The sequence below is a fragment of the Trachymyrmex septentrionalis genome, unplaced genomic scaffold (genome assembly GCF_001594115.1).
Source record: "Trachymyrmex septentrionalis isolate Tsep2-gDNA-1 unplaced genomic scaffold, Tsep1.0 scaffold121, whole genome shotgun sequence".
Taxonomy (NCBI): domain Eukaryota; kingdom Metazoa; phylum Arthropoda; class Insecta; order Hymenoptera; family Formicidae; genus Trachymyrmex; species Trachymyrmex septentrionalis.
The window spans coordinates 48,536-63,736 of record NW_017304341.1 but is presented as its reverse complement, the minus strand read 5'-3'; the positions used below and the strand labels follow the sequence as shown (position 1 = coordinate 63,736).

The 15,201-nt window shown below is 35.4% G+C and overlaps 1 protein-coding gene across 9 annotated transcripts in view; it reads right to left on the bottom strand.

The window, feature by feature from the left end:
• The window catches only part of LOC108755071, a 53,602-nt gene that overhangs the window by 7,581 nt on the left and 30,820 nt on the right, over positions 1-15,201 (bottom strand). For 5 of the 9 annotated variants that reach the window (XM_018497889.1, XM_018497844.1, XM_018497834.1 and 2 more), the window contains exon 2: positions 9,062-9,143. In XM_018497889.1, coding sequence (XP_018353391.1) covers positions 9,062-9,130 — 69 coding nt within the window. In that variant the 5' untranslated portion in view covers positions 9,131-9,143. The other 4 variants (XM_018497863.1, XM_018497880.1, XM_018497853.1 and 1 more) reach the window with 4 other exon arrangements.

The window sequence follows — 15,201 nt, the reverse complement described above, 5'->3', positions numbered from 1 at the left end:
AAGCATATGTTGAGGCGAGCCAATTAGTCCGTGAATATCTTCATGAATGAAAAATCTTGCTATCTCTAATGTTGTGATTCTTAGTTTATTGAAATTTTATTTAATTTCACTCTATTACATTTTCTTGTGTCACTCTATTAATCTTCTCGAGTTTCTAAATGGGTTCAAAATACGATTACAATTTTCAAGAATCGTGAAATGTAATGTTTCTAATATTTAAAAAATAACTTTCACGAGGAATCATTAACCTTAATACTAAATCCAGTTATCATAATACCACCATGATAGATCATTAATCTTAAGAAGAAATATATCTTCACGTTGGCTTATAAAGTTCATATTTGAAAACGATCTATTTAAAGCCAATGAATAGTATCATAATTTAAAAGTGTTTAAAAGTACACTAAAAGAAAACAATTTTGCTGAAGTATCTAAAATTTTAACTAGAAACCTGAAAATAATTACTTATGTAGAGTGCTCAAGCCGTTTGCTAGAATGTCAAAACTTTTTACAGCATTGCTTATTGTTTGAATTTCTATCACATTATTTTAATAATCCAACAAAATTATTTCCAGATCTAAACTTTTAGATACTTTAACAATTTTCAATTGTTCCTTCCATATATAAAAAGCGATATGAAAGAAGCTGCCCTTATTTTAAAGTTACTTACCTTAATTTTAAAATATTTTAATATAAATGCAAAAAATCTCCTAGTTTCATTTTATTATAAAAAATGAAGAACGTAAGGGAAGGATGGAAAGCGCAATTCAAATACTTCGCAATCTCCGAATAATCTGAATATTCCAATTTTATGCAATTTTAAAGACATTCGAATTAACTTAAAAACTTATCTTCCTTTTTTTTTTTCTTAAACGAAACACGCCACGGTCGAAGAACATGTCGTCGCAGCAGAAAACGGAAAACTGGTTTCACTTTTCCATTGTCATCCACCAGACGACAAATTGTTCGCAATTGGACAACGTACTTTCACCGAATCGCGTGTGCAGAACGAGCATCTTAATTGTTACGGATGTGACGCCTTGGCGTTCGTTCATGCCGATTTCAGAGGTTCCGCTTTAATCTGCACGCGCATTTTGCACAATACCGCTATTGACTGTGCCGTTTAATAGGTTGAGTGCTACGGCAGACACTAGTATTCGATCTTTTACTTTGACGGTATTTTTTAACTTCTTCACGTTGCATGCACGAAAACGCTGGCTAACATCAACTTTTGAGATGAAAATGTTGCTTTTTATAAATTCGGGCATTGATTTTATACTTTTCATTAATATATATTATTATACCTACATTTGAAGATAATATTAAGCGGCTCCTAGACGCTCGATATCATTGTACAATTATTTTCTAGAACATTATTTAAACAATTAAAAACAAACAGTTTGGAGGCTCAATACAATCTCCAAGTGATTAGTTATATTGTGCAACAATATCGATCATCTAGAAACTGCTTTATACATCTTAATTTTAACATTTTATTAATACACTGATAGTTTACATTTTACATACAACATTTTAAAGAAAATAACCAAAGTATCTAAAGACTCGTAGAATTAAAAATTCAGATGAGTATCAATAAGCCAGGCACAATGAGCCAGGCATGATGCATAAGATTAAAATTTATGTATTAAACAATTTTAGTTATAAATATAGAAATATAAAACTTTCTCTGAAAGCAAAGTTTCTGCAAAAGATGCAATCAATGCGATATGGTGCGAAAACATGATGACTAGTATTTCTGTTCGGAAGATATTTTAATTATGGAAATTAATTTAATTCATGGGCGGTACGTACATATATTCGCACAAATTCGGACTTTCTCCCGCTTAGAAAGCATGGAATTTCTGCAGGTCCGGGTAGTGTGCTTTCGACACAGCCCGGTATCAAAAGCGAGATAACAAATTTTCACAGGGAGAAACTTCCAAGTTGTAACACAAGCGATGTCTCTTCGCCTGTATATGGTGGTGAAAAAGTAGGCCGGGTCAGTCAATGTGGACGGCGGTACCTACATGTCGCATACGTTTCGATAAGGCTATTATGCGGAACACTCGACGTCGGACATTGACGTGCAGCAATCGCGAAAAATTCAGCGACGTTGACTCACGTTCCGCAAAATGATATAATCGTGTTTTCATTTGATCACGTAACGATTCGTCAGTTGCGCATTTACGAAAGAAGATCTAATTACATCTCTAAGCATAAATTAACAAACCAATTCCCGTTAATCGTGACTTTTACGAATTTGAGTTACTAATAACCGTGAGTTACAAATTAATGCTACGTCAAATTGTACCCAATTTGAATTCTTAATCATATCTATTAGGTTATCATTACTCCTTATCCAATATATCGTTAATTTAACTAAAACAGCAGAGTTAAATAATTTAACTCAAGAAAATATATTAAATTTAACCTCAAATTCACCTTATTTGCATACATTAATATAAACATCACTTATTTTGAAAATAACCTGAGAAATGGATTGATTTATATTTTTACACACGTGGAAGTTAATAATAATAAAATATTATTTAATTCAAGTGATTAGGTATTGCTTTTACACTGTTAAATCTTTAATGTCGAATTTAATTTTATTTAAGTTATCATTGCTTCTATTTAATATATCGTTATTTTATATTAAAATGATTAAATTGACACTGATTAAATTGACACTATATAATTATTATATCAAATGTTTTAGTTTAAAATAACGATATATTAAATAGAAGCAATGATAACTTAAATAAAATTAAATTCGACATTAAAGATTTAACAGTGTAAAAGCAATACCTAATCACTTGAATTAAATAATATTTTAGGAGTGACGACTTAAATAAAGTTAAATTTGAAATTGTAGATTTAACAATGCAGCGGTGTAAAAATTGAGTGTTAATAAATAATTATATGATATATATATTTGTAGCAGTGATACGTATTGATAATATAAAGAATGAAGTAATCGTGTCAGTGACTCAGAAAGTAATAGAGGGTATTAAAATATTATATGGAGCGCTTATCTTTATCCAAGTAAAATGAAAGACATTGATCGCTCTAGTTCAAGGTGCTAATATTATCTGCATTAACAGTCAACGATTTATAACTCTGCAGCTTATAAATTATTTCTACGAATTATTCCTCATATCTGATGAATCGAAAATTTACTAAATTTAATAAAGAAAATCTTTAATGAAGAGAATTAAAAAATTAGCACTCGGAAAATAAAAATATTTCAGAATTGAAAACAGTAATATTGCGGCTTTATTCTATATCCATTTTTACGGTAACGGTGCTTTACAGAAACGAACGGTCTACATAGAGTGGGATAAGTTCCGACGCTCTACGCAGATTTAACTTACAGATTAGCCACTTTGGGTAATCCTCAAACCTAAATTGTTAACGTTTTTTCGAGGTATCGCGAGCGCGGGAAGACGATGATGAATCGCGCGATCTAATTAAGAGCGGGCGATTAATGCCACAGCAATACATGGTGTACAAAGCGCGCGTGCGAACCAGGCTGAGAACTGCGGCGGGCGTGCACTTTCACGGAATAAAACTCGTCGGCCGGGATTTTAATTAAAGAGGAACATCGCTGTGCGCGCCGGCACTATGAAACGACGATGCATCAAGTGCACGAAACGTCACGACCGCGAATTCGGCGACGGCGACGAGCAATCTCGCAACTCCTGTGCTAACTTTTATCTACGGTTAAGCCCCACAACATTCATTCGCATGTCGATAACTCTTTGCGTGATTAAAATTTCATTCCGTACACACTGATGAAATTTAATCTTTTTTTTAACAACTGTATGGGACTACGATGTTGTAAAATGATTTTAGGTTGATTGTAGGAAGTTTTCATAAATCTTGTGGCAAGAACATACCGTAATTAAATAATTATGAAAAATTTATTTGTATATAATTCTTCGCCGGCAATTGGGATCTTTAAAGACATCGATATTTTCATTGTGAATTTTAATAGACAAATTTAAATCTATAAAAAATAAGTAAAATGTTGTCCGACTGTTATGATGGTATATAAAATTCGTTATTAAAGCTTTAATAAGTATGTCGAAATTTTTTCAGAATTTTTTCTATAAACCGGAACAATAAAAAGTTTACTTTGTTTGTCAAACATCCTTATTGCTAACGAGAAAGTTAAAATTCATATTGTCGGCGGAGGAATAATATACTAATTTTTATATACATCAACACAACAAAAAAGCAATAATTCTTTCCCGCGTAAAGAAAGTGTACACATAATTTCCAAAATGCAATTTTCAAGGTGCAATTTTAGCGAATAATATATGGTACAATGCAACGTTCTTTATCTTTAACTATAATTTTGTCGATGTAATCAAATTCAAATTGCTCCATTTTTTGCTATTCCTTTATTGAGGCTCGCTTCTAAAAAATATTTTATATTAACACATTTGTTCAATTCCCGAATGCAAGCAATAAATTTGAGATGGAGCACTTTAATATGAAAGAGCTCTGCGTTCATAAAAAGGCAAAGTGCTACGCAGAGGAAAGTAAGAATTAAAGAAAAATTAATTCCGGTAGACAAATTAGCGTGCAATTAAAATCTGTTCTCGAAAAAAAAAAAAATTGTTTTAAACATCGCCGCATTTTAAGCATTCTATGATTAAATAGGAACGTAAGAGACGTTACAATATATCTTGCAGCTTTAGAATGGTTTAGACCTAGATTTAAAACTGTAGGAATCTGTGAGAACATAAATCCGTCAGACGACAAAAATTAAAATTTCATTGTATTGTATTGTTTACAGTGTTTTTGCAAAAGAAAAATAACACATATTGCATTATCTGTAGAAAATCTTTCTTTGAAAAACTGATATTATCTTGTCAATCGCATTTATTCTCAAAGAACGCGTAGATGCAGACAAATGCATTCTGTCGGACGAATAAAATGCAATTAAAATTATATAGTCCAATTAAAGCAGTATTTCGACGATTGTAGAATCGTCATCGATGGTTAGTTGAAATGACATGGAAAAGACCACTAACAATTTCAAATTACAAGATCACTAAGCTGACTACCGGAACGAGTGCAATGGGAAGCGCTCTGTGGTCATCCACAAGATTGCACTGTTGTTTAGAGTCGCAAATACAGGGAACGCTTCATTCTCATTCATTACAACTTGTCAATGGCGGTCTAACAACGTCTAAGAAAACTTTCAATGCTAAATCACGTATATTAACTCTTTAAAAGGTGGAGCAATCACTTCCCTCCTATTATTTCTATTCCACTGTTTTTCAATCGCATATTTTTAATCTAGTTTAGTTATTACTTTGAAATTCTTGTAGATATTTAAAAGATATAAAACGCGAATAGATACAATAGATAGAGAGAACAGTTCTTCAAATTGTTAATAATTTTGATATTACATACGTATTACAGCATTAGTAATTTATATTTGGACAATTAAAAATTGTGAAACTAGTGTTGTCATATTAATTTGAAGAACAGCCTGAAGAAATTATCGATATAATGATGCGCTATCCAAACAATAACTTTCGTAACTGTTCATTAATGTTTTACTTTAACAATAGAATTCTAAAATATCTTAATTACTCCTATATTAATTATGTAAAATTGTTGTCTTGTCTATTTTTTAATTGGAAAAACTGACTGATTAATTAGGAAGAATTATACCGTTGCGATATATGTTTCAAATTTGCTTTGTATGAATTAATAATTCATAAATTAATAACAAATTTAATTAATCTGTAGAAATCAACTTGTTAAATTAAATATGCAATATGCACCGCAATAAATATTCTTGCCAAGATGTTAAAAAAGCTATTAATATTATTGATCGTTTGATATAAAACATGTACCCACTAAAGCACGTTATTTGGAATAGAGAAAGGAAGAGAAGCACACAAAGATGTTAGGGAAAGATAGAGACAAGAGAGATGATGGAGGAAAAAGAGAAAAAGCGTGAGAAGCGAAGAGAGATGGGAGGACGAAAGAAGGTAGCTGATGAACGATGGAGAGAGAGAAAGAAGAAGTGAAGATAGCGGGAAGCAGAAGAAGAGAGAGTACCGTCTAGAGAGTATAGTTGAAAGAGGGCATTGCGTCCGGCGCAGTGACCTACTATCTTCGGTTCGACGGCTCGGCTATGTAGTCAGCGGTTAGAGTGTGTAGTGTTCACACAGAAGAGCACGCACGGCAGGGGTATAACAGGTACATACACAAGAGGCGTAAATGTGGATGCGCCGGCCGCGTATTTCCTCCTACTTTATCTTCCGCCGTTGTATGTACGACGGTTACATTCGGCGTTATTATATCGGTGTGTACTACTGTCACGCTGCTGCGCGGAAAGGAAACACGTAAATTATAGAGGATACACCCTCCTGCATCTGACGCGGCTCACCGCCTCCGTTTGCTCGTTTCTTCGATAAATCTCAAAAAATATTGAAGCCAATTACAAATTGGACAGCTGTACGCGCTAGTTTCTCGCAGCGCGTACATTCTCATTTGATTCTCACTGTGTTTTCTCCCATCAGTTATTATGTTGAACGTCGTTACGCTCTTTATGGTGTCTTTGTTGTAGAGAACGACTCCATATAACCAGATAAATAATGCAAGTAAACGAAACGGGCACGAAGATTTGATGGAATAAAGCGAATGCAGAGACCTTTTTTTACTTTTTCAAAATTAAATATGTTATACTATTTAGCGCGAAACTCTCATTAGACATTATTTATTTATTTATCATTTGCATCAGAAATACTAACATAAATTGTCTCGATTAATTGAATTATTAAAGCAACGTTATGCTAATGCTGCAAAATCGATTTCTTATTCAGCGGAGCAGTAAATATAAAGAAACTTACATAAATGAAAACCGCATGCGAAATAAAAAAAGGCTATAAGAATGGAACAGTTTAAAGAATATTAATCTTCTCAAAATCGAATCGCATCTTTCTGCGTTATACTTTTTCGTTTATACTTGTCAATTTCTTTTTAACTTTTAACCACTGCGGTCTGCGTGAGAAAATGTAGTATGAAAATGAACACGCGAACGATTTTGCTGAAGTATCTAAAAAATTAAATAGATATACGACAATAAATTTTCTTGGTTTATCAAAATAATTATTACAGCATAACTTTTTACAGCATTGCTCGTTATGCTTAAATTCCCTACATAATCATTTTGATGGTCCAACAAAATTATTTTCAGATCTATATATATTTAATTTGTTAGATATTTCATCAAAATTTAATTCATCAAAATTTAATCTATCCAACAATTTAGATATTTAATCTACTTCTAAATTGTGTTAAATTAAAATCGTTCCTCTCCATGTAAATTTGCACGATGTAATTGTCCTATCGACGATACCTTCTGAAAAACAATTAATTCAATTCCCACGCGGAGAAGTGAATTCTCACAGAAGTGTAGAGCGGGAATAATCCACAAGACGATCATCATTCGTTAACAAGCGTCCCCGCGAGCGTATCCGTATTTACCGATTAAACGACGCGGTCAAGCCACTTCATTCAGACTTTTGCCTCAGAAAGCATCAGCGTCGCGGATTATATGTGGCACAGGTACAGCCCGCGGCTACGGTGATTCCTCTTAAGCATTAACTTAACGTTGTGTTGATTCTCGGCCAGCGGCACGTGCACACGTCGCATAGCGGTCCCGGAGATACGCCAAACATCAATGAAGTATCACTTTTTGCGAGGGATCGGATGAATTTTTTAACGGTTACATCAGTTCTTTTAACGGTCGTTGAAACACACGTCAATCGTCTCGTCAATTATCCTCGAATTTCTCGAGTACGGCGATTTCCTCCATCATTCCACGCAGAATTAGTGAATTTCTATGCGTGGGATGATGGTTTTTTTAACACGGTAAATTAGATTCGAGGATTCGAGAACGCTCAGATCTGAGTGAAGTTTTCAATAAAAAGAAGATGTCCTGCAAGTCCGATAAATACCGGGAATGTTTGTGAATTTTTTCAGTTTTAAATCTCCGAGAAGTGTCGATTATTCGGGAAATAAGCGTCGCATAAAAATTCCTTAATAATTGTTACCATCAGCAAAATTCATTATATTGTCTCTATGATATACGTGCTTCCACTTGACAGATTTAATCAATATTGAAAGTGTACGATGCCCGACATTGTTCCAGGCTGTAATTATGGGACGCTGGACGCGCCGGTAATTCTATTTCTAAACATGTATAATTCACAAAACGTCACAAAACGTCACAAAACGTAAAGATACAATGTACACACTACAGGTGCGTAAATAACTTCACTCATTTTACGCGTCGCATCATAACGGTTATCGTATTAACGACCTGTCTATCACTTCGAAAGGGGGAGAGAATGCGTTCTAACCGCGAGTAGTAATCTTCGTTGTTCAACTGAGAATTATTGCGCAGTGAAATTACAATGTCGATCGTCGTGGCATGCAAATTTACCGTAGGGTATTATGAACGGACGTATTGCGCGACGCACATAAACGGGAATATAGTATATAATCGGTCTCTTGCGGAATTAGAAAATTGACGGTGTATTTGTCAGATTGATTCATTCGATTTATTTGCGGAACAAATTCGCGAAATGTCTATCAAACTCTATTATGCCTATAAGAAAATGAAAAAGCTTTCAAACTTTTAACAATTGTTAATTAATGATTTATTTTATGCATTTAATTATCTTTCTTTGTTTTAAAATAATTAAGTAAGTAAGAGATACTCGTGAGTATATCAAGCTCTAATATGTCTACTTATTTATTTAGAAAAGAAGGAAGATAATTAAATGAATAAAGTGAAGACGAATAAATTATAATTAATTAATTATTAATTAATAAGTCACTCATTGTTAAAAGTTTGGAATATTTTTCATTTATTTTTTTATGAAAAATAAGCTGAGTGTCAAATTGTCGAATTTTTTGTAAGATTTATAAAGATATTGCTTCATGCCCAATTAATTGTAATTATTATTAATAGACAAGAAAGCGATTTAATTCTATGATTAATTTTTGAGAAAGTAACTTCACTCACGGCCAATAGTAAGGACAGCAATAAAAGAAAGACCGTCTTCCGTATATTCCGCCACGTCCTCTCCATCATGTGCGTGTCCTCTCTGTAATAATACAAAGAAAAAAACCTGAAAAATTGATAGTTACATTATCGTCTTACATAATCCATCTATCCGAAAAGAATACATTTTTAAATAACTTTTGATCGTCGATAACGTGAGTATCACAGTGATACGACGTTATTCGTTAAAATAGATAAATTTAATAACATGTGCAGTATAATATTGATCAAATAAGATCTTAATTCATCAATTAAGAATGCCAAAGTAACGATAACATAATTAAAACATAACCGTCAATTTTATCAACGGTTGGACGTGTGTGTGTGTGTGTGTGTGTGTGTGTGTGTGTGTGTGTGTGTGTGTGTGTGTGTTGTGCGTGCGTGCGTGCGTGCGTACGTGCGTGTGTGTGCGTGCGTGCGTGCGTGCGTGTGCGTGCGTGCGTGCGTGTGTGTGTGTGTTTGTGTGTTGTGTGTGTGTGTGTCAATGGCTGCACGTTATGCAATAAACTCACATCTCAGAATCAAGGAACGTATAATCGGAAAAAGCTACTTAAGCCTAAAAATAAATCTACACTCGTGAAACACTGCGTGAAGTCACTACACACATTCTAGACTTTGCATTCTTATAAAATTATTTAAGAATCACGTGCATGTATGATACAATTGTAGACATTTTAGCAAGATTAATACGATATAATCACAGTCGGTGACAACGAAAGGTGATTAATTTAATTTCACGAAAACAGTCTCGATGCTCACATTACTCCTCGCTACTTATTGAAATTCCAATTAAATATTGTAAGAATTTGCAAGTACAACAATACCGGGTAAGTACTCGTCAGATAATATCTCTCGCGAACATACGAAAGCACGCGCGACTACGACAGCTCCCTTCGGAATGCGGAACGCATTCGAGACCAGTCTTGCGGAAGAAGAACATTAATCGATGCACCTCGTTGCGTGCTCTTCCGGTTTCTGGGCGCCTCGTTCGTATCGAAGAAACCCGCGATCACTTGGACGATCCCCCCGAGGAAAAGCACCTGCTTTTCCCCCTTTACGAACCCACGAATGCACCAACCGCAACGGGAAGGCTCCAACAACTCGCGTCAGTTGGTCCTCATCGGGCCCGCTATACGCGTTTTGCTTTCCTCCGAGTCCTTTCTTGTTTTTTTTTTCTGTTTTCTTTTATTTTTTACCGTCGTGTGCGATCGCAAGGATTCGACGGACCCAGAGGTGATTTTCCTGGCCGACGGGGACCGACTGAAGGTGCGAGCCACACTCGTCTCGGCCACGAGCCACGTCCCAGTGACCTACTGAAGATCTCGATCGCATTCGCCCCTCTCGCTCTCCCTCATCAGCACGACGTAAGGCCCAAACAGGCCCACCATCGACGGCATTACTCCCACCATTGCACCCGATCGTTTCTGCTCTTTTTTTCGCTCGCGTTCCTCCCTCTTTCTCTGCAGAAGAGCGGTAGGGACCACGGCACAGGTGAAAGACACACGCACGATGAGATATTCGCGTCGCACGTCTCAATTGAAGTTTTCATTAAAAAAAAGAAAAAAGAGGTTTTCAATGAAAAGGTTAAAATTAGAAATGCCGTAACGAGAAAGTGACGTAAGTGACGCTCGTTGCAGTGTACAACGCACTTCCACTCCGAATCTCGCAATAACGAGTTTTACAGCAACCTACAGCCATATGTAAACCGTAACTGGAACGCGAAAGCTGCGAAAATTACGCGTGAAATTTTGGAGCGTCCGCGCCGCGAGGAGACTCGAAATTCGTTTAACGCAAACGACCGATGCTGCGATGGAACCGTCGATCGACGTCGCAGTAGGGGATCGAAAATTTCCTCATTATTTTTTTTTTCAAGACAGCGGAATCTCAGGACGCGAATCGTCTGTTGTAAGATCGTCGCAACGGGGAACGAAGAAATCGAGAAGAAATGGAGAGAGAGGAAGACGAAGCTGCTCGTCTGGGATACTCTACTCGTGACTCGAATAACACGGTATCGTGGTGCACGTTGCGAGATCCCGATGGAAACCAGAAGCGGTGTCTCGTACACCGTACTGCAAACGCCGAACTGGCTCCAATTTCAAAAAATCGCGCGGAGGAAATCGCACAAGTCCCTCAGCTGATACCGGAACGCCTTTCCGCTTGAAAATTGAGTCACGACACACAGACGATTGCTGATCTTTCCTAAGTCCAATTTCGCGAATCGTCTTCCGGACAGCCGTCATATATCCCGACGTCGGAAGTAAAGGACCGCGTAAGCAATGCACAAGATTTCGTAATACTCGCGCGGAATACGGAAGTGACTTGCGCCGCGTTTACCGCTACTTCTGCAAAAACGGATTTTTCCTTGTAAAGACTTTATTTATCTTAATTCGTGCGGTTTGTGGAATACTCTACGCGATTTCTAACATCATCTTCAAAAATATTGGCGAAAGATCCGATACCGTTAAAATCAAGAAAGAAATGAGTTTACTAAAGTACTTAAAAATTCAGTTAGATACAGATCTGAAAAATAATTTTGTTGGACTATCAAAATAATTATGTAGGACGTGTCCAAACTGGTTGCTAGAATATCAAAATCTTTTGCATCATTCATTATATTTCAGCTTCTAAATATAATTCTAATATAATTATTTGATGACAAATTCCTCATCCTAAAATTTCCATAATTTTCCCTGATTTCCAGGGACAAAATTTTATGATCCCTGATATAATCCTTTCAATCCTTTCGATCCTTTCAATAATATTTTTTATATTTTTATTCTGATTTGGAAACTGTCAAATATTTTGTTGAGAGAGTAATTACTATTAATATTGCTGAGTGCTAATTACCATTGCTTGCATTAATTGTTAAGTTAATAGTATTTCAAAATTGCATAGATGTAATGTACGCATATTAAACTTCTTTAAAGAATTTCAATTTTCTAAAAAATTTTGATAAAAGTTTTTTTATTTCCCCGATTTTCCTGACTATTTTCAATTTCTCTGACATTTCCCTGATTTCTTTGATTCCCAATTTTACGGCAACCCTATTAATAAGTCCAAGAAAATTATTTTCAGATTTTTCATTATCTAAAATTTTACTCCAGCAAAACTGTTCTTTTTATGAATGATCGAACAAAGCAGGGCTCATCAAATAACTGATTATTTATGACTATCCATCCAATGTTCATGTAAATATTACGCTTATTTCGTGAACTTGCGTTTGCTCACCCGAATCGTTTGACACTTTCATTTTCATTTCTCGAAATATCTTCGCGAGAGCACTGCGTTCACCTGCATTTGCGTAATGCCACGACCGATAAGAACGGGACTCGAAAGCTAACCGACAGCAATGGATGTCTGACCTAGATTTCTCACCCGCATGGGTGCTAACTCGTCCATCCGGAAATGGCTTATGGTAGCTGGCATACGCCGAGGGATAACGATACGGTAGATAATACGCGAAAGTGCGAGTGAACGCGTTCTCTTTCGCGTACGCTTCTTTTTTTCTTTTTCTCAACGTTTGATTTCCCGAGCGCGAAGATTACGGTGCGGCTCGAATATTTCCGGTAGACAGATCTCCCCGGGCATTTTCATCCTGCAATACTTCTGGCCTGAGGCTCTTTCAATGGAAAAGTACTTTTTTATTTCGTAATATCGCAATTTATCAAACGTCATATTAAATTTAAAAAATGTATTAAATTTCTAAGTAATAATGCACTAAGTATCGAGTAGATTAATGTTACCAAAATTAATATTACCTAACTCACTTTGATATTTGATTTAGTCGAAGGGTGCTCTTATTGGCATAATTCCATATTTGAATAGAGATCATTAGAATTATATAAGATGACATGTACAATCAAATGATGTTATTCGACATTGAATCTCATAAGTAAGTTCCATTCGAAGGCTTAAACCAATATTCTAAAATTCCTTGGAAGATTGTTTCCTCCCTTCATTTTTTTAGTCCCCAGAAAAAGGAACCCGGCGAATTACTTACGTTCATCGAATTTTTCCACTCTGATTTTTCCTCGGATTTTTCTTTTCCTCTTTTTTTTAACCACCCGGTTGGCCTTTTATCTCCGTCAGAGAGATGTCCCTTATGCATTCGACCGACGTGTCGTGAGTAGCTATACCGAATACATCGGATTAAAAGTGTCGAGGAAACATGTCACGAGACGTTTGAAAAAAAAAAGAGAATCCACGGACAGTTTCCAATCAGTTACTATGAAGCGTCGCTTTGCTTCATTGACTATTTAGTCTGGACGACTCGTTCGTCGTGCTATCACGAGCTCGTATAAATTTAGTCAATGCTCCGCTAAATTTCCATCATCTGTTTGCGGGCAGTAGTTATACCATCGGGTTTCCTTATGTTGCACACGATTCAGGCTAAATTCGATCAACCAATTATATTCTTCTACTTGAATTTCCACGACTGAAAAATTCAATCAGAGACCCGACATTTCATAGTCGACCGAACTAGCCCGGATATTTATATGATTACAGTGGGACATATTTTTGTAGCCTTAATCCTAAATAATTAACGACAATCACAGAGATGATTTGATAACAGAAAGCTTCATTTTGAAATATTGATTTTCCAGGTTAAAATTATTCTGACTTTTAAAACTGTTCCTAATGATAATTTTATATCTACACAAAACACGCAATATTCATTTAGAAAAATATTATTTGTGCATTTATTCGATTGTTAAAAACGATTTTCAAAGTTTTATAAAAATGTATTTTCCTCAATAATCGAGATGTTTTTTTTATTTTAAAAGGAACAGATTTTGTATTTCCCACGAGTACTTTTCTCTTAATATCAGATATCATATTTCAAATAATGTATCAGAAGAAAGTCGGGTGTGATCATCATGGACGTCGCGTTCGACGCACGTGAGGAACGAAACAAAATTTTGGACAGACTCGCTGGTGTCCCAAAAAAGTACATCGATAGAAAGGCGGGCTATTAAGAGAAAGCGGCCTCGAAAATTAATCATCGTCGGCATCGTGGTGCCCTATCGCGGAAATCGTGAGTCCAAGTCAGATGATCTATTCCAAACAGGCCAAACTTCAAGCATCTCGTTTCGGAGACCTAAATCGCCAGCTGACGAGGATCTTGTACAGAGAAAAGAAGAGGACTGCCTACTTACGTGCGCTGTAAAATCCGGTATTTACGTGTACTTTGGCATTTACATATGCACACACATATATAAGCGTCCGTAACTCTCGTGGAACTGTACAATCTGACAGTCCGAGAAATAGCTAAATGAAGAGTCTGATATCTAACAGAGAGAGAGAGAGAGAGAGAGAGAGAGAGAGAGAGAGAGAGAGAGAGAGAAGAACGACATGTAGAATCTAAGACGTATACGAGGAAAAGGATCCTGTTTTCAAGTACGTAAAGACGACGGTTTACCGACGTGGAATCCAGATACGAACTAGTTTTTAATTTTAAAAAACAATTTCCCGATAACCAGAGAGTTGATAAGTAAAATACATAGCACAGTATAGTATCATAATAAATCGGAAATATATTCTTTTCATTTTATTCAACTGGTAATATCATATTACGTTATAAACTAAACGCATAAATATAGTACATATATCGTTAATCCGATTACATGTAATAATTTCATCATAAGATACGAGGATATAAGCAAAGTGACAGAAAAAGCAAAAGAAGAAAAATATGCAACGAGTTATATAAATGTATATCGAAATAACACGAAAAGCACGAGAAAGCGATCGTGCGACCCCATTTTTTATCAATGACGCATAATTACTGTTAATTTCCTTTTGCTAATCAGAAAACTGATTACGTAATCACGCCTAGCCAAGTGAAGAAAAGACTTCCGCAAACATTGCGTATTTTGCGGTTTGCATATTTAATATAGATAAGTTCCATCAATAATATAGTATTTTTGTGTGAGAAATTTATTGTTATTCTGCACGCGCATTTAACAAAATGTTACATAATTTTAATTAATTTTTTTCATATCTTTTATATCACATGTGAAGGACGATTTTGCTGAAGTATTCAAAAATTTAGCTAGACACAGATAAAACAGTATTCTTAATCCGTTCTCATTTTAAGACTG